Source organism: Rhododendron vialii, chromosome 8a, assembly GCF_030253575.1.
Source record: "Rhododendron vialii isolate Sample 1 chromosome 8a, ASM3025357v1".
NCBI lineage: Eukaryota > Viridiplantae > Streptophyta > Magnoliopsida > Ericales > Ericaceae > Rhododendron > Rhododendron vialii.
In genome coordinates, this window is record NC_080564.1 from 22,534,426 (window position 1) to 22,552,957 (window position 18,532).

The 18,532-nt window shown below is 38.6% G+C and overlaps 4 protein-coding genes across 16 annotated transcripts; all 4 read right to left on the reverse strand.

The window, feature by feature from the left end:
• Positions 1-1,916: 1,916 nt before the first annotated feature.
• LOC131298651 (uncharacterized) lies at positions 1,917-6,125 on the reverse strand. Its single transcript, XM_058324127.1, has 4 exons — positions 5,987-6,125; positions 4,850-4,960; positions 4,151-4,224; positions 1,917-2,006 (listed from the first exon to the last, which is right to left on the reverse strand). Exons 1-4 carry the CDS (start codon positions 6,120-6,122, stop codon positions 1,917-1,919), a joined length of 411 nt encoding a protein of 136 aa, XP_058180110.1. The 5' UTR covers positions 6,123-6,125.
• Positions 6,126-6,372: 247 nt separating this feature from the next.
• On the reverse strand, positions 6,373-9,301 carry LOC131336218 (protein BREAKING OF ASYMMETRY IN THE STOMATAL LINEAGE). Of its 5 annotated transcripts, none has more exons than XM_058371971.1 (5): positions 9,059-9,301; positions 8,359-8,660; positions 8,145-8,231; positions 6,848-7,008; positions 6,384-6,759 (listed from the first exon to the last, which is right to left on the reverse strand). In XM_058371971.1, the coding sequence occupies exons 1-5, from the start codon at positions 9,120-9,122 to the stop codon at positions 6,642-6,644; spliced, it is 732 nt and encodes a 243-aa protein (XP_058227954.1). In that variant the 5' UTR covers positions 9,123-9,301; the 3' UTR covers positions 6,384-6,641. The 5 variants fall into 5 exon arrangements, with proteins under 5 accessions (XP_058227957.1, XP_058227954.1, XP_058227958.1 ...); XM_058371975.1 differs by having other exon boundaries at positions 6,385-6,759; positions 8,359-8,581; XM_058371973.1 differs by having other exon boundaries at positions 6,385-6,759; positions 8,359-8,618; positions 9,063-9,144.
• A 127-nt stretch (positions 9,302-9,428) lies between these two features.
• Positions 9,429-10,164, reverse strand: LOC131336219 (dirigent protein 23-like). Its single transcript, XM_058371976.1, has one exon. The coding sequence runs from the start codon at positions 10,087-10,089 to the stop codon at positions 9,559-9,561; it is 531 nt and encodes a 176-aa protein (XP_058227959.1). The 5' UTR covers positions 10,090-10,164; the 3' UTR covers positions 9,429-9,558.
• A 493-nt stretch (positions 10,165-10,657) lies between these two features.
• On the reverse strand, positions 10,658-16,940 carry LOC131336216 (pentatricopeptide repeat-containing protein At1g77405). 9 transcript variants are annotated; one of them, XM_058371968.1, is made up of 5 exons: positions 16,368-16,940; positions 14,375-15,808; positions 14,210-14,250; positions 13,615-13,713; positions 10,658-11,054 (listed from the first exon to the last, which is right to left on the reverse strand). In XM_058371968.1, exon 2 carries the CDS (start codon positions 15,789-15,791, stop codon positions 14,433-14,435), a length of 1,359 nt encoding a protein of 452 aa, XP_058227951.1. In that variant the 5' UTR covers positions 15,792-15,808; positions 16,368-16,940; the 3' UTR covers positions 10,658-11,054; positions 13,615-13,713; positions 14,210-14,250; positions 14,375-14,432. The 9 variants fall into 9 exon arrangements, with proteins under 9 accessions (XP_058227951.1, XP_058227952.1, XP_058227950.1 ...); XM_058371969.1 differs by having other exon boundaries at positions 14,156-14,250; XM_058371967.1 differs by having other exon boundaries at positions 14,132-14,250.
• Positions 16,941-18,532: the final 1,592 nt, after the last annotated feature.

The following is an 18,532-nucleotide window of genomic DNA, read 5'->3' on the forward strand; positions in this document are numbered from 1 at the left end:
AAAAAGTTATTTTAAAAAATGAGAAAAAAAACTATAGCGAGTAGACCTGCGAAAAAATCGAATATTTACCTTACAAAATGATATACCGATAGTTATAAGACATAGGTATTCGAAAATCGAAATCGAACCCGCTAAAATAACAAAAATGCTACTCACACAACAACTCACACCACTGCTGACGTCAGCTCAAAATGACGTTGTTTTGAAGAAAAAAAAAAAGCGCGCAGGTCGCAAACAACAGGGACGCTTTCCCCTTCTCGTTCCCTCAATCAAAAAACAAACCACAGAAGCGAGGGAGGGGCTCCCACCACCACTACCATCGGCGACCACCATAACCCAACCCCAGCTGCTCCCCCATCACCGGCGACCGCCACCACCACCGGCTTCTGGGCACCCCGACGTTGTCCACGACGAAGGTCTCTCTCTCCCTTTCTCTTCTTGTTTCAGATAGATAGATTACCCCCACTATTTACTCCTCATCCTCATCAATTAGAGGGTTTCAATTTGAGAAACCCTAAACTGTTGTGCTGCAAAAAAAAAAAAACCTAATTCGAAAATTTGAGAAACCCCTAATTCGAAAATATGAGAAACCCTAAATTGGAGTTGTTAACCCCCAGAATAGTGGTTTAATGTGTTGATAATCTTTGTAAATTGATACTGTACCATTTTGTCGGTCTATATGAATGATTTGCAAGAACTTGTACATTTAGACCAAACCACAGTTAGTGGCTTGGGGTATTCGTTCTCTTTAGGATTTTGGTTGTTCTAAGGAAGAATATTTGTTGTTCGTTTTCTTTAGGATTTAGATTTCGACCCTTATCACCTATGCATGCATGCCTTTTGATTCAAAAAAATTTTGCATGGTTGTTTCTGATTTGCACAATGTGGTGGTGACTGTGTTTACTTGCTATTTGTTTGGATATGCTGCATTCAGAACATTGTTTAACCATGTCCTGTTATGGATTTTTAGAGCACCTTTCTAAGTTCACATACGTTTTTAATCCACTCGGGAACTACTAAACATGATCTCCTTTTATGCCAATAAGATATTTCATTTTGTTCTCTAATCTTTCTGGTTCATCTGGTACTACAATAATTGATAGTTCTCTAATTCTTGAGGTTTTGACTTTATTGCACATCTTAGATTTTGGCAGATGCTATGGGACTTGGGAAGACAATAATGACCATAGCTCTCCTTCTTGCTCATTCAAAAAGAGGTGGATCATTAGATAGTCCTTCCACGAGTAGAGCCTTCAAGGAAAATAGCAATACCGATGGTATTTTAGATGAATCTCCAACTTTTCTGAGTAAAGAAACAAAATTTTCTGGTTTTGATAACCTTGTGAAGCGAAAGAACTCCCTTATCGGTGGTGGCAATCTGATTGCATGTCCCATGATGCTTCTGGGCCAGTGGAAGGTGCACATACTTCATTTTGACATTCCTTTTTAACTTTTTCCACGACACCCTGAAATGGATGTGTCAAGATTACAGTGAGATGGTTTTCATTCGGAAGTCTGATATTTTATTTCTTGTTGTCTATTGATAGGTAGATGTGGGCTTCCCGCCCGGCGCGATCAAAGAGTCGCTATCCGGATTTTTGAGATGGATGATCCGAGAAACCGAGAGATTGTTTGAGAGAAAAAAGGCTTTGGTCTAGCGAAAACGTCAAGATTTTGGATCCGGGAGCCACGTTACGAGCGAGGAAGGTTTTGTTGAAAAAGCACCCCACTCGCCCGGTAAAAACCGGTCTCTACTAAGCATTTAAAATGGGGGAGTTAATATCATTTGAAAAACTTAACTTTGAAACATGTACGGGAAAGGGACACGGGATTAAATATAACATATTGGCGTGCTTGTGGTGCAAACTGTACAGTATGAAATGGATGAGCAATGTACATAAAATGAAATAACAGCATTACAGCAGTTCGCCAATATCATGTGAAACACTGCACGACGACTCGAATACGTCGCACTGTGTAACTAAAACATCGTGCGGTGCACCCGTCTACACATTCAAGTATCAGTTCGCTTTTACATGACAAAACAAACCATAGGTCCGTAAAATAGTTTTTTAGATTTCCCGAATCTCTGAAAAATGATTTACGAGACCCTTTTGTTCATTTTCTCATGTAAAGCAATGTTAAAAGCTCTTTGAAATGTTAAAAGATTTAATAAAATAAAAAAAATAACTTTTAACATGAAACTTGACTACGGAATGTACCCACACAAAAAAGTAATAAACAAATTAAACATAATAACATAAGAAGGAGTATGTACAAGAAACAAAATAATGCATGGTATAATACACTACGTCGTGCGGTGTTGTAAAATGCCGCACGATATAGCGTATCCAGTGCATAAATTATTTTTTTGTGCTTTTTGAATATAAAGCTCGTTTGAGACCCAAACTCAGTATAGAAAGACCGAGAATGACTTCGATCGACTCCCCTCAAAGCTAAACGTGGTTTAGCCGAAGGAATTTATACCTTTGGATCGAAGCTTGGATGTGCTTGAAGATGGAGGAATGGAAGTTGATTTGGACTTGAAATACTTGAATGGTGATTGAAGGATGTGAGGTTGTTTGGATGCTTTGAGGTGGAGGTCCACCTAAGTCAGTAGTTTACTGAACTTAAGAGGAGAAGAAGAATGAGGATATTTTTAGAGAGAGAGAGTGAGAGTCTAGAAAATGACAAAGTAACTTTATTTAGAGTTGAAGGGGTATTTCTCCACTAGAGGGGGGGTGTATTTATAGGCAAGAGAGCCAAAGATGAACACTACAAAGAGGGAAGGTGGCTTCTAGGCCGAATAAAATTTATTCTCTGCACCTGCAAGCGTGGCCGATAACTTTCTGCAACTGTCAGAACTTTTTCCAAAACGTCGTGCGACACAATGAGAAATGCTGTGCTGCATATTGAAATCCCGTGCGGTGGAGTAATTTTTTGAAATTTTCTGAAATGCCGCGCGGTTTTTCAAGACAGCTCAGCACACTGAATTTCGCGGGGGCGCTCCGGACACTCCCGAACTCGGATTTGGGCGTGGTTCGAAGCGTTGGAAAGCTTGTCAAGTTCTCTTTCTAACCCAATTAGTTTCATTCAAAGATGTTTTATACATTGAAATATTTGACCATTTTACTATCAGTGCGTCATGGAAAAAGTTGTTTTTGACTAAGCAAACGCATTTTTCTCTTTGCAATTGAACCGGGGGCCACCATATATGTTTGGAAAAGTGATTTTCTTGAAGTTTAGAGAAGGAGTAACAAAGGAGCATCATCCATGTCTCGAAGGTATATTTTTCCTTATTTCATCATCGGGGAACTTAAAGATTATTCGGAGGCCCAGATTGGAGTGTCTACAACAGAGATTGAAACTCATGCACAGCTTGGGTCTTTGTTGGTCTATATTCATTATGGACAAAGAAGACCAAAGGATGCAACAATTCTTGCTTAGAATGATGTTGTACTAACCACCTATGGAGTTCTAGCCTCAGAATTTTTAGCAGAGGTACTTGAGAAATCTTGTTTTGTGTTTTTAGAGAAATCTCTCAGCAAAATCCTGCTCAAGTAGCATGGAACCACCGAAAGGACTCGAGGAGAAAGAACTGTTAGTGCTCGCAGCAAACAAAGAAACTTGGACCCAATTTCCCTAAATACGGATGCTTGGAGCCTGCAAAGCTGCATCGACTAAGATGATTCATGAGTTTAAATAGAGAGATATCAGCACAGAGATGACTCCGCTTGGCAGTTCAACAGCTTTTAGATGCCACATGCCGTTGAAAGAGATTAAAGCTATTCAAGTGAATCAAAGGCCAAGAAAATGATCAATTGTTGTAATTTGAAATATAAAGTTGTAATTTGTTGGAATATCAAGTTGTAGCTTCAAGTTTTAGTTTTGCAAAATCTAACTTCAATTGTAGCCTATGAATGTGGCTTGTGAATGGTGATTTAGAATGAGAAATGCCCGGCATGGGCTTCTGCGTAACCTCATGTTATTTCTATTGTTGTTATTGTTGTACTGATTAAGACGTGAGACGTCGGGCTAGGACCGAAAAACAGAGAAGACTATACCGAAATTTTTTTAGAACCAAATACACTAGTATGATTCTATAATAAAATATCATGATCTCAACATAAAACAGGAGCAAAAAGAATACAAACAACCAATTTGACATTCTAATATGCCTATGTCCATTTCCATTAGTCAAAAACAATAACCCATCGTCAACAACTAAAGTGGCGCAATTTTATGAACAAAAGTAGAATGCATCTAATTAAAGAAGTCAACTTGAAACAGAAATCTCCAAAACATCTACTTCATGAAAGGTCATTACAAGGACACAAAAGGGGACACAGGACACAGGACACGATATAAAGCTACAACTTGATATTCTAACAAATTACAACTTCATATTCCAAATTAGAATTGATCATTTTCTTGGCATTTGATTCACTTGAATAGCTTCAATCTCTTTCAACGGCTTGTGGCATCTCAAAGTTGTTGAATTGCCAAGCGGAGTCATCTCTATGCCGATATCTCTCTATTTAAACTCATGAATCATCTTGGTCGCTGCAGATTTTTCCAAACAAAAACTCTTCTTGGGTAGGAATAAGCAATGGCTACTCTGGCTCGGGTGTGAAATTCCAAAGTGAATCCAAAATAATAAAATAGTCTATCATCTTTTCAACTTCACACAATGACCGTATCTTACATGAGTAATTGGATGCATGTAATCAAGCTACCCTCCCAATCTTCCAACTAGAACTTGAGAATAACAATGGGCAATAAAGAAAACACCAAAATTACTAGGAATAAAACCACATGACAGCAGAGTAAAAATCCCTCCATTGCTTACATTTTGGGAGTTCGGCTGCATGTAGGCAGGTCCTGCAGGTCCTGCTTGGATAGAGTGATGCTAAGTAACGTATCGGGCTGGCAGTGTCCTGCTCCCCACATGTCCAATTATCTGTAGAAGGAAAAGAAAATCCACTAAGAAAGTTCCCTATGAGGTGATAGTATTGCTTCACACTTATCACAAAAAAATTACTTCTCTTTTATGCATAAAAATTGGTTGTGTAGACTTTACTTCTCCCTTTTGTAAGTGAAGAAAGAGAGCATTACAAGTGTACTAGTAGGGAAAATCCATGAAGCAGATTTGTCGTACAGGCACTAAATCTCGAACAAGCTAAAGAATCTAAAGGGATGCATAGTAAGGTGGCTATGAATAGGTCCTCCACCGGTTCAACAACTACAGGGCCAACTGCTAGATAAACGGAGTAAAGGTAGCCCGGAGAACCTTATTGTTGCTTTGACTATGGAGCGGGAGGGGATGCCACGGGATTTGCTTCTAGCTAAATGAAGTTAATGAAGTCAACCTGATCTCCTACGATACTAATAGAAGTAAAGAAATAGGAATGCATGAAAACTACCATCAGTTGCATTCTCCTGCTTAGCTTGCTCACCTTGCCAATCATTTAGTTGACAATTGTTTAGCGACTCTTCCAGCAACGTTTAAATAGAAAGGATTTTGAGGTTGCTTCTCGCGTGAAACAAGCTTCTAGAATTTTAGATTACAGCTTATAAGAACATGGAGGTAATTTCTTGCTTTCCTTATGGAGTAAGTGTTAATGTGCGTCTATTGGTATCCTCGTATCACTTATGAGAGCCATTGATAATGCTAGCATGATTCCAAAACAAATTGATAAGAGGATTTTCCAATTGCATGCCACCAATATTGTCTTCCACTATACCAAAATCATCAAGCACGGTCTTCAACCATATCTCGATATTAAACAGCCATCCAAAATATAAACTCTCACTATCAGAAAAAATGAAACTTTAATTTTCGAATTGAAGCCCTAATTTCGAATTAGTGTTTTTTTTTTCAGCAACTTAATTTAGGGGTTTTTTTTCCAGCAACTCAACAACTCAATTAAGGATACTAATTGAGAGAGAGAGAGAGAGAGAGAGAGAGAGAGAGAGAGAGAGAGACCTTCGTGGTGGGGCAACGTCGGACTGCCCAGAAGTCGGTGGTGGTGGTGTTCGCCGGTGGTAGGGAGCGCTGGGGTTGGATTCTGGTGGTGGAGGTGGGAACCGTGGTCGCTGGTGGAGGTGGGAAGCATTGTCATCGGTGGTGGTGGTGGCCCCCTCTCTCGATATCCTCTTCTCTGATTGTGAATGTGGGGAGCGAAGGGAAGGGAAAGAGGAAACCGGGAAAGTGCGACATGTTTTCTTTTTTTTTTAGCAAAACGATGTCGTTTTTTCGATGACATCAGCGGTTGTGTGAGTTGTTGTGTGGGAGATGTTGTGTGAGTAGCATTTTTGCAAAATAATGACAGCTGCCGCATCTAACAAAACCAGTTTCTTGGAGCGTTTCATCTTCTCCCTTTATCTTCTTAATTTTCAACTATTTTCTAGCAAGATTTACCTAACCATGAACTGTGATGATCAAAAAACTCTCAGCTACCAAACATACATAAAGAGGGCACTTGAAACAGGATTAACAGAGGTAGGTAGTTTTGTGTTAAAACAGAGTCTGATTGTATCAACAGGCTACTTCATGTTCTGTTGGTTCAATCTTCAACGCAAGAAAATACATCAATCTAGAGAGAGAGAGAGAGAGAGAGAGAGAGAGAGAGATGCGACTTTCAGAATCTACAACATTGAAGAAGCGCAGCCCGGACAGCCTTTTGGTGGTGCTTCCGCAACTGGAGGGCGTCCGGTTTTGGCATTTGCGCAGGACTCTCCATCCCTTCCCAGCTCAATCTGCACATTTCCCAACACTACATTTATATAGCGTCACAAGATTAAAAATGTATACGCGATATAGATTTTGGAAAACTTTGTAACTTACACTGGGAAGGCAAAAGAACCAGAGCTGCTATCTGATTGATTAGAATCACTTGAATTTGCAGTCAAAGTTTCGCACACTTTAATCTCCTCAATATGGTTCTTCCCACTGAGCGCAGCCGTTGGTGGTGCCGTGTCCAAGTTAATGCTCCATTTTTCTTTCCCCTGTACACGAAGCTCCGGTTTATAGCCGGGAATGACTTTGGTGTCCCCGGTCATTTTGAGGACACCGTAACTTTTGGCATAACAAAACCATTATGAGTATAACCAAAATTCATTACAAGCATAACAGAACCATAGCAAAACATAACAAAAACCATAGCAAGGCATAACTTGTTTGTTATGCCTTAGTTGGGGTTGGTTACGCCTTGGTTGGTTTTTTGGATATTCCTTGGTTATGTTTTGTTTGGGTTCTGTTATGCTTGTAATAGGTTTTAGTTATACTCATGATTGTAAAGTTATGCCAAAAATTACGGTGTCCCCAAAATGACCGGGGACACCATAACATCATCCGTGTAGTTGTACTTACACTACTTTGGGAGATACCCGTAACGTAAGTTGTCCAAAATACACCGAGCTATCAAACTAATAAATCTAGACCGCATGTGAAACCTTATATGATAGTAATTTATCATGCTCGCGTTATGTTGTTTTTTCATTGGTGTTCTTTGAGTTTTGGTTAATTGGTTTCCAGGCAATGCTACATATCCATAAAACTTACCCCAAAAAGGGAAATTCATGCGGACCATTAATGTAATTTCGGGATAAGTTGGGTAGGTACATAGAATTATTGTTCCGGAAAACAAAAAAAAAAGGTATACTTTTTTTCCAAGTTTACTTAGGTGCAAAAATATAGAGAGAGGATCCTGTTACATAGCTTAACCCATGATATGTGTAACGCGCTAGAGATCAAAACAGATGGCTATTATTTACATAATATATGATAGAAGAACCTATTTTTATGCTAACCCCACTCCAACCAATCACAATAGATATCAAACTGATCCTCTTCATAGGATTTCAACCCGCGACCTCACAGTACTTAGTACTTACTGTCGTTTAGAGTTTTACTAATATCGTTACATGGACTCTTTTACCTGTGTTCATTATGGGATCTTCTAAATGTGTTTTATCCTATGAACAGTCTCCCTTGCTTCTGTTCAATTTATCAAGAAGCATAATTTCTTCTGTGACATGAACAAAGAGTGTAAAACAAATTCAAGAGGCAATTGCCTTAATTTGGGAGTTTTTTCCAGTTCAAAAAAATTACTTTTAAAAAAAAAAATCAAGAGGCAATTCACCTTTTTATTGCAGATGATAGAGTCTATTTCACTTGTCGTTGCTTCATCTTCATTTAACATAGAATCATGGCTACTGCTGCAAACTTTCTGAAAATGCCCAAGCAAATAACACCAAAAATTGCCTTCAGTCTTTGAAACATTGAGTATTAATCTCTGCTCAATTTGTATAAGTTACATTTGAATACTGTAATTAACATGGTAATTAGTTGCTCACCCTGTGATTAACATGCCTTGTTGAACTCTGGTTCACTCGATCGATCTGATCGGATGCTTCCGTTTCTCCATCCTTGACCACATGAATCGCTCCATCCTCTCTGAAACAGAAAACAATGTAATCTTCATCGGTGGATTCTGTTGATTCTCTCTCTTGATCGCTTTTGTTTTCATGTAATCCCGTTTTGTTGATTCCATGGCTTTTGTTGTCATTACTGCTCCTCCTGCGGGTAAAACCCATGGCTCCATTGGGAACTTGAGCTGATGAATAGCAAAATGTAGTAGTATCGGGTTCTTCATTTTCTATACTCGAGTAAAGTCAAGTAAAGGCAAATGGCAGTCACTTTGAAATGATTTAATAAAAACCGAAAAAAATAAATTTTTCGAGTTTCATAGAAAAGAAATCTGGTCTTTTGATTTATTATACATATAAAACGGGAGGTTTCTTTGAGATCGTGATCGAACAGACAGAGATCATGAGAGAAACTGTTATACGGAGTATTTGATATAATCATGATGCATGGTAGTCCATTCCTTTCAACTGTTTAAGCTAATTAAGCTTATGCTCAAGCACTCAAAATAACATAATAAGAAAAAACGAAAGGAAAATTTTTTTTTTTCAACAGAAACGAAAATATAATTGGGTAATGTAATTTTTTCTCACTCTGCATGAAATTAGATTTTCGGGGGGTGTTGGTTACCTACTGGAAACTTGCATGCAGAGAAACATGTTGCCCAATCCCTTATCGTCCATGGAGTGCACATTTTGAGAGAGAGAGAGAGAGAGAGAGAGAGAGAGAGAGAGAGAGAGAGGCACCTGAAATGATGAAAGACAAGTGAAGAAAAAGGTTGGACAGATGGATGAATGGGGGAATTATGGCAATTTGAATTTGAAAATAGACTCCATGAAGAAGGGAAGTTACAAATGTTTATCAATATATATAATGACTTTTACGAGTGTGTTAAAGAAGAGAAAATTGAGGAGATACATATATGGCAAGTTCAAATTAAATGCGAACACAAATTCAAATCTATTGCATACTCTCATCACACAAAAAAAAAACACTGGAATAGAGATTTTATTAGCGTATATTAACGTTCAAACTCTTACGCAACGACAAAAAAAAGTTCGCAAAATCTATGTATTATTTCATATCGCATGACATAGAAATTCTGTATCGCCAATTTTTCGTACAATTTCTCAGTGAATTAAGGTAGCATTGTATCCAATAACCGCATCCATTTGGTTCATGGAAAATGTCCTCGCCAAGCAATATCCGCGGGCGAGCCTGAACACTCCTGTACCTCCAACAATCGGCATTTCCCTAACCTCCCTCATCACCGGATTTCGACCAACCACGCTAAACGAGCTACCGTTGTAAGCATCACTAATGAAGTTATATGTAAGCGTCATTAAGAGGCTAAACTCATCGTGCTGCGACGACATGGCATAGATCCCCTGGGCCCGGCCCAGCAGAGTTGAGTTCAAGTCCGGAGTGGCAGTGAGCGGGTTGTCCATCACAAAGATGGACCCGAACATGGACGCGATTGGGTCTGAGCTCGAGAAGTTGGAGGCACGGCCTGCAACCCGGACGGCTGTCGGGTTCGGACCACCAACTATATCGTGCATGTAGAACTCAATATGGGTGACCTTGGGCCTCTTAGCCTCTGGTGTTGAGGCTACAAGAACTGCAACCAGAAGGAATATGAAACGCTTGGTTGCCAAACCCATGTTTAGGTATCTGCTAACACTTGTTTCTCACCATAACTATTGAGAATGGACTTATATATGCACAGATACACACACAGAGAGAGAGAGAGAGAGAGAGAGAGAGAGAGAGAGAGAGAGAGAGAGAGAGAGAGAGAGAGAGAGAGAGAGAGAGAGAGAGAGAGGCTGTGTGTTCAAAGCAGTTGAAAACATTGTCCCCCGTAGGACAAGGATACTACAAACTTCCAAGCTTTTTAGGACCACAATTTCCACACGGCAAGGTCCTGGTGCTTGCAGTCCGCGGCAGGTGGAATGCAGATTCTCAATAGAAAATTCCAGGTCTTCTAACCAAAGGAAGCTTCTTTTCCCTCCTATATTCAAAGGAGGAACAGAACAAGACCTGCTGAGGGGAACTTTCATGGATCTACATGTATATACCCTCGTGTCATCAAAATATGATCATCTCTATACTTGGGTATTAACTTAAGACTCCAATGTTGGCAAAAAGATGGACAAGTCACCAAACTAAACGTAGAACTTTCAACTGTGAAAGCCGAAAACGCCAATAAAAGTGCATACACCGACTATCCAATAGATTGAACAAGTACTTTATTAAAGTCGGAAAATGTAAAAATCGTTAAGTCATAGGAATAACATTGTAGCTTTAAGAAGCAGTTATGCCATTGGCAGTAGCAGAAAAATACAAGGACAAGGGGAAAAAATAGATCAATGAATCGACCAGCAGCAAATTCTACCGAGAAAATCAGCACAAGTCGCCAGGCTTGCCAATTGGTATGTTCTGCACCGCTAATAACCCTGTAACTGCATTTCATTGCCAACTTATGAAACTCCCGCATCCACCAGTAAAAAAATGGGGACCTCAGTTAGATACTAGAAAAGCCGATGAACAAGTGCGTTATGGTCATTGTTCCTGTCGTGCAAGAACACAGCCTAAATCATGGTAGAAAACTTTGCCCTGGAAAGTTGCCCTGGTAGAAATCATGGTATGATTGACTTTGTTGAAGCGTTTTCATAAACGAGATGAATAAAACATGAATAATCCGCCTGTGGATTCCAAACATAAAGGAACCAACCACAGCGTATTTAAATAGAAATACAAAGTTTTCCATCAAATTTTTAGTCAATCTTATTTGAGGCCCCCGAACATGGTCTCTTGTATCTTCTAAAACCATATTGGAAAAGCATTTCCATGAGATGGCCGAAAAACCACCATTCTCAGACACACAAGAAGATAATACTTTGCTAACAACAGAATCTGTAGTTATGGTCCACGTTAATGTTTTTCTAGAATGATGCTTCTGAGGAGAAAAGCAGCTATTCGTTAAACTACTTGATTACTCTCTCACTTCCCTCTAGAGTAATCACTTACCTTGATCGGGGTACCCCCAAAATCATAGCGGGTGATTGCTTTCCCTTAACAGGGCAATGGATGCTATGGATCACACTCATCCATGACCCCCCAATGGAGTGATATAAAATTGGTTTCTCGACTTCATCTCTAACCAAATAATTGTGTAAAAATTCCTCAGATTCACCCACAAAGGCATTCCGTCAAAAATGATTGGTATAGAAGGCAAAGAACAAAGTTGAACTTTTATTTTAGGGTAAGGACTTTTGAGATACATAAGGGAAAGATTTGATTTGTCTGGCATCTCTAACTTACAATACCAATGTCAAAACTTCCAATTCTAATGATGAAGCGGCGAATTAGCACATCTTCAGGTTTGCAATGCCTCTTTCTGTAAAATGAGCATTTGAATAATGACATGATGACTTTCTTTGTGTAAATGTGGTTGTGTGTGGGTTATCTTCCAATTGAAGGTGCTGAACCCACAAGTGATCCATCCACAAACTGCCACAGATTGAACATATTATCATTTGTGATGTCTGATTGGTGAGATTTCATGAGCGATGAAATGAACAGCTGGAATCCATGAGAGCTTGGGCTGGGGTAGGATTCCTTTGGAGAATTCGAGTTTTATATACTTACGGAATGTCAGCAATCAAACAGAACTTTTTTACTTACGGAACGTCAGCAATCAAATAAAACATTAAGGAAAACTTGGTATATGTTCACGCATTAAATCAAATGTCCGTTCCTTGGTAATGACCAACTTGTTATCAAGATGTGTCCCATAACTTCACCACCTGGAAAAGCTGCTTTACCAGTCTCATAGGCAATTTCAATCGTTTTGATCCAAATACTTGTTGGGCGAAGGGAACACCACAAGAAGAAATTTCTTACTAGGATCTAAAACTGCACTTCTATTTGTTTTTGTTTTTTGATAAGTAAAACTGCACTCCTATTTGTTATGATTCCATCAATGAGTGTGAGCAAAATCAAGATAAAGAAGATGCCAAGGGGCACTGTCCAAGTACAAAAGCAAAAAATATTTCTTTCAACATACGTTTTGAAACCTTACGTCGTATCATATAAGGCTAAGTAGATAACTAGATTTTCCATAAATAAGTAATGAATTGATTCCTTTCAGCATTTTGCTTCTTAGTGGATTGCTTCCTGTTTTGTTTAGTTGTTTCTTGTTGCTTGTAGTCTGCTATATGCAGCCCTGCCCTGTCCCCGTTTGGGCTGTTTTCATAAGGGCTATATGCCCTGTGGGTTCTGTTTTGTGCTTTCAATGAATTTAAGTTACCAAAAAAATAATACTGAATTGATTCATAGCAGATTTTAACCTTTTTCCAAAGGAAATAAATTACTCCAACAAGCTCGTAACACATTTATGGGTTTTACTAATAAGTAGTTCCCTTCAACACAATGTACGATATCATAAAACACGTACAATGAATTAATAGTTTAAATACAAATTTGAACTTCGTATTGGAGTTCTCTAAGCTGAAACATATAAATACTTTAGCTAGTAAAACAATTTGTTGAAATATCTCATTTTACCCAATGGCCAAACATAAATAGACTATAAAGAACAGGATAAGCTAACGAATCCAATCTGGAAAAACAATAGCAAAGAACAACACCTCCAGATAAATAAACTCTAGGACTCTCGCATCATCTCCTTCAACCACAAAGTGATCTACACTTAGCAAATTTCACTAGCAAATTTCACTACGTAAAGAAGCTCCACGAAAGGGTCAAAGAACGTACTTTAGGAGTTCGACAAACAACCTCTTTGAAATACAGTTAACCATAGGAACCAGGGAGGTGAAAGAGGCAGGAACCCGAAAGAAAGCATCAACTACTTATCTCACCATCCCTAGGTGAAGCCACTGAATCTAACACCTGAATTTAACATAACAGATGGTGTTTGCTCCGGCAATCACAGACCCCATCAAAGAGGAATATGTTTCCAACAGAGAATAAGCCCCATCATTATATATATAAGAAATTTAATACCTAATAGCTTCCTAGGCTAATAGTATACTGATTACCGAGACAACAGTTGACAAGTGAAAAGTAACGAAAACAGATAACCCCAATATGTTGCAGTACTGAGCCCTCATATCAATCATCTCAGACCAAGTACACAAATCAAGGTATGCACTCAGAGTACTTACATAAGAAGACACAGTAGTCCAGACTCCAGATCCATTCTCTACAATTCCACATGGGACATTGGATACGCTGCCTCTCCAATACCTTTCCATCACAAACAGCTGGAAAAAGGTAAAACGAAGAGTAAGGGTAGTGGGATGAAACCATCTTAGACAACTTACCATACTTCCGAAATAACAAAAACGATAATAGAAACAAATCTGGTAGTCGGATCGGGCACAAAATGTTGCATGCTAAATTTTTCCTCATTGCAGAACATAATACTTCCTTCCATAAATTGGTGAAGGCAAGCATAAGGAGAAAATACTCCCATAACTATTTACTTGGTGAGCACGTATATTTCTATATGTAATTCTGCCTACCCGCCATTTTACTATTCAACAATGCTCCTCAACTGCATATAATACTTGCTGGAAAGAATTTTCATCCATAAAGGGCGTCTAATAGCATAAAAAAATCGCCCACTTGGGAAGGGAACAAAAGTTTAAGAATATTCACAAGGTATGAGACTAATATTACTGTTCAGATCTTAGTTTGAATTACACAAAGGAAGCAGGTGCATCTGGAGTAGGATTAGTATTAACTCATTAAGCATACCCTCCAGGCAGACCAAATTCAACAACATATAGGGGACCCAGCTGAAAAAAGGAAAAAAAATCAACAGTTATAGACCGCCTTTAACAGAAACTTGAAACAAACATTTATAAGAATTTGGAAGTGAATTTCCAGATGTACTCGGAACCTGAGTCAAAAGACATTTACCTCATATGCTTTTGCCCTGTGATGTTCCGAGTGAAGGTGAAGGATATCATGTTTTCCATTATTGAACTCTGCCCATGCTAAATTTTAACTTTTCGGACATAATTGGTTTCACCTTCATCACTTGCCTACATCTACTGTCAATACCGTCCTTGAGTTTCCGCCGTAGTCCCTCATCCAGCAAATCAGGTTCTCCTGCCATGTTCAGCGCATCACATACTAACCTATATGTATATTCTCTAGGAACTGAGCCTCCATCAGCCAACTCAACCAATAAATCACGGGCCTCCAGCACTCTTCCAGTTTCACACAGTGCATGGATAATTGGAGTGTACGAACTTGAAGTTGGCATTCCATGATTCATGTTTTGCATTCTCTGCAGCATCTCAATAGCCTTATCAATCTCATTAACAGCACTGTAATATCGAATCAAAGAATTATACGTGACCCGGTTTGGGAGACACCCCCTTTTAACCATACCATCAAACAATTCTAGTGCCCTCTCGATTCTATTAGTTTTACAACAACCATCAATCAAACAGTTGTAAGTTACAACATCAGGAACAAAACCCTTGAATAGCATGATACGAAACAAGTGGTTTGCTTCCCACATCCTCCTCCTAATGGCCTTCCTGCACCCAGTTTGCATGCTGTGCTTACAGTAAGAACTAATCAGTATCGTGTATGTTAACGTATCCGGTGGGCATCTGAACCCTGGTAATTCCATTTGCTCCAACAAAAACTTTGCCTTTTTGAAGTTTCCTGCCCTACAAAGAGCATAAATAATTGTGTTATAGGCGTAAACATCTGGTTTACAATGGAACTGCTTCATCCTATAGAATGCAGCCAATGCTTCATTGACTAATCCCTCTTCTCCAAGAACTTTCATCAAACAAGTTACTGTAGATGTAGTTACAAGCCCGCCAGTCTCTCTCCAAGCCATTTCTTTGAGGAACTCCCAGAGGTCCTTCAACTTATTTCCTCTGGCCAACACACAAGCCATCTCCCTGCAAGTAATCTCATTATGGGTAAACCCAAAATGGGTCTCAACCCAATAGTAGAACTCCATTGCTTTGTCTAAACCTAATTTGACTTTCAGAGGGTCTCTATAGGCAGCGGGACCAAGAACAATCACCCCCTTGCGAAATTTATTATACTCTTCTCTAAGGCTTCTTTGTTTGAGAGGAGCACGGTGTCTGAAACCTTTTTGACGACCAACGGACCTAGTGGATTGGAATAAGAATCTAGGTATGGATCTCAACACCTCAGAAATAGTTTCAACATTCCATGGATGGTTGTTGAGAGCAGTGATAGCTGAGGCAGCTAATTGGGCATCAAATGGCCTGTGTTGGATTATCACAGCCAACACTTGGTTTACGATAGAAGTAGTGCCACGGTACCGAGGTTGTGATGAGATCATCTTATGGCTATCACTGCCTGCGGGACAAAAAAATATAGGACGTAAGGGATGTTTCCTATTAAGTGAACCATGTTAACCTAATCAATATTGGAAGTTACAAATCAATTGGATGTTTGTTAGTTGAAGCATCCAATAGGCTGCTCAAAGAGATGTCATATTGTCATGTCAAAATTCCAATAAAGCATAGTATGACTCCTAGATATCCATGAATAATGACTTCGAAATCGTTACTGTCTAGTGTGTTATGACATTGCTGGTCCAGAAGATCTTGAGTCCAAGTCTCATGTACTTTTTTGTACTCTATTTTACATGTTCGCCACCATGGTCAATTATGTTCATTGAGTGATCATTGTTCAGACTACCTTCCTAACAATTTAAAGTTTTGAACAAATAGAGATCTAACAAACCAGCTATGCACGACAATTCAAATTTTTTATTCCAAATAAATTGCATCAAATTTTTATTTATTTATCAGCAGCATCAAAAATATTAACTGAAGAAGTTTATCATCTGAGTTACACAAGAACATATTATATCAGCAAGTATGATGAAGGGCATAAGAAAGGAGACCCACACCTCAAATCATCACCATTTGTGCATAGTGGCTACTTCAGACACATGTCCTCATAGCTAGGATCTGGTTTTACACTAAAACACCGCCCAGTTTTTACAGCAAAGGAGACAAGTAATTAGGCCTGCAATTACTGATATCACAAACAATTAGGCCTATCACAATTCTATAGAAACTACAAATATTAAAAAATTGGTCGTTTCATTTTAGAAATGGCATCACCCAACCTAACACTGAAAGATCATTATAAAGTTTGGAATTAACTCTCTGAAAAAACATATCATTAAACTACTTACTTCTCACCAAGCTGGCTCATAATGAATTGACCATTAATTTCTTATAGCATCAATGGGAATAGTTAGCTAGGAAAAAAATGCCTACCCTCCAACAAAAATTGAAAGGAAATCCCTCAAAATAGTTTCAACATAGCGCAACGATATCCCAAACAATTTCTGAGCTAAGGTGTCCTTACATTTCACATTTCGGAAGCTCAAGACACACTTTTATTTTTACTGGGCCTTTTAATACCTTGAAAAGCAGTTGAACCAAGTCAGGATGAAATGCCATGCTGCTAAGTACTAAGAGTAAATGATAAACCGCTATTAAAAATAACGGAAAAGGAGAAAGTAGCAATGACAATGTACGCGAGAATGTTTGCATCCGTAGCTTTTGTTTTCTGTCTGTGTATTATACCATGCTGAATTGAATCAATCAAAGGGTAGCTAGGTTCTCGTTCCATACTTTCTTAAGATGAAAGTTCAAGGATTCCTAGCACCAAACAAAATCTGATTAACAGATGAAAACAATCAGGGATTTCTAGAGAAAAGAAACTCTGAGTGCCAAACCAAAAAAGAATCAGGGATTATTGGAAAATCAGACCAAGTGGCTCCGACACTAGATAACACGTATGGCTGCGGATTGAATTTGGGTAGCGAGGAACAGGGAAAAGGGAGAGAGAGAGAGAGATACCCGGGTGGGGTGGGGGGGGGGCCGCGTTGATTGCCGGCAAGAGTGCTCCTCGTAAAACCTACAGTTAGAGAGAGAGCGAGAGAAGCAGAGCAGTGACAGAGGTAGAGACCGAAGTGGGAGCCTCGTGACTCGGGATAGTCCGAAATCGCCAACGTCGATGGTGGTGGTGGTGGCCGGTGTCGACAGGGGTCGGCGAAAATGGCGTCTGGAGGGTGTTGGGTATGAGTAGTTTAAACTTTAAAGCATCTCCAAGACTCCAACAACAACCTCAATGGCATTCTCAGCAAATTGACACCAAAATTCTATTTTGATTAGTACGGAGTAACAAAATACACCCCTCTCAACGACCTAAGCAAATGGCTACTCAAGTTCCAAAACTCTTTAAAAAAAAAAGAAGGAAAAGTCTTCGATACATGTTCCTTTAAAGTGTGTACCACAAATATTTATTGTGTGATTCATATTGTGTCACCTCATAAAAAGTTATTTGTAGAACCAGTCATTCATAACATTTTATTTCGTATCGTAACTTTTTATCAATACGATTCGTAACTTTTTAGCAATAGATTCATAACATTTTGGGAATCATAACATTTTGATGTGTTTCAATGATGGTGCATATAATACACATCCAAATAAGGGGTATCAAAATCACAAAATCAATTTCACACATCCATGTCAGATAAAAAAAAAAGGGAAAAAAACTGAAATAGTCCTTGTAGTTAAGTATTTGTGTCAATTTGGTCCTTGTAGTTGTAATTGGCTCGATTTATACTCTATACTTTTCATTTTTTTTCAATTTGGTCTAAATACTAATTTCCGTTAGTCCTTTAAACAACAAAATCATATGGCCCCCTTTTTTGAGGTTAAAATAGACTTGTTCGGCTAAATAAGCTAACTGGCTTATTTTTTTATCTTTATTGAAATTTTTTGCGTATTTGTTAGTTTTTCGTTAATTTTTTTGGGGTTATTGCATCATCATAACCTAGAAGAATCTAAAAAGTAAAAAATTATGATCAAAATCTAATTTTTTTTGAATAAAGACGAAAAAATTGATTTATTGAGTTATTTTTGTCTTTATTCAAAAAAATTAGGTTTCGATCGTAATTTTTTACTTTTTAAATTCCTCTTATTATGACAATGCAATAATTCCCAAAAAAATGACGAAAAACTAACAAATACGAAAAAAAATTGAATAAGGACA

Coding starts and splice junctions, on each gene's coding strand:
- LOC131298651 (XM_058324127.1), bottom strand. CDS start 6,122: ATGACAATGCTTCCCACCTCCACCAGCGACCACGGTTCCCACCTCCAC. Junction 4,961..5,986: donor GACGTTGCCCCACCACGAAG/GTCTCTCTCTCT, acceptor TTCCTTCTACAG/ATAATTGGACATGTGGGGAG. Junction 2,007..4,150: donor GAATGTCAAATTGGTTGTTT/GTATTCTTTTTG, acceptor TTGAATGTGTAG/ACGGGTGCACCGCACGATGT.
- LOC131336218 (XM_058371971.1), bottom strand. CDS start 9,122: ATGTGCACTCCATGGACGATAAGGGATTGGGCAACATGTTTCTCTGCA. Junction 8,661..9,058: donor TGCATGCAAGTTTCCAGTAG/GTAACCAACACC, acceptor ACTCGAGTATAG/AAAATGAAGAACCCGATACT. Junction 6,760..6,847: donor GGTTCTTTTGCCTTCCCAGT/GTAAGTTACAAA, acceptor GGAAATGTGCAG/ATTGAGCTGGGAAGGGATGG.
- LOC131336219 (XM_058371976.1), bottom strand. CDS start 10,089: ATGGGTTTGGCAACCAAGCGTTTCATATTCCTTCTGGTTGCAGTTCTT.
- LOC131336216 (XM_058371968.1), bottom strand. CDS start 15,791: ATGATCTCATCACAACCTCGGTACCGTGGCACTACTTCTATCGTAAAC.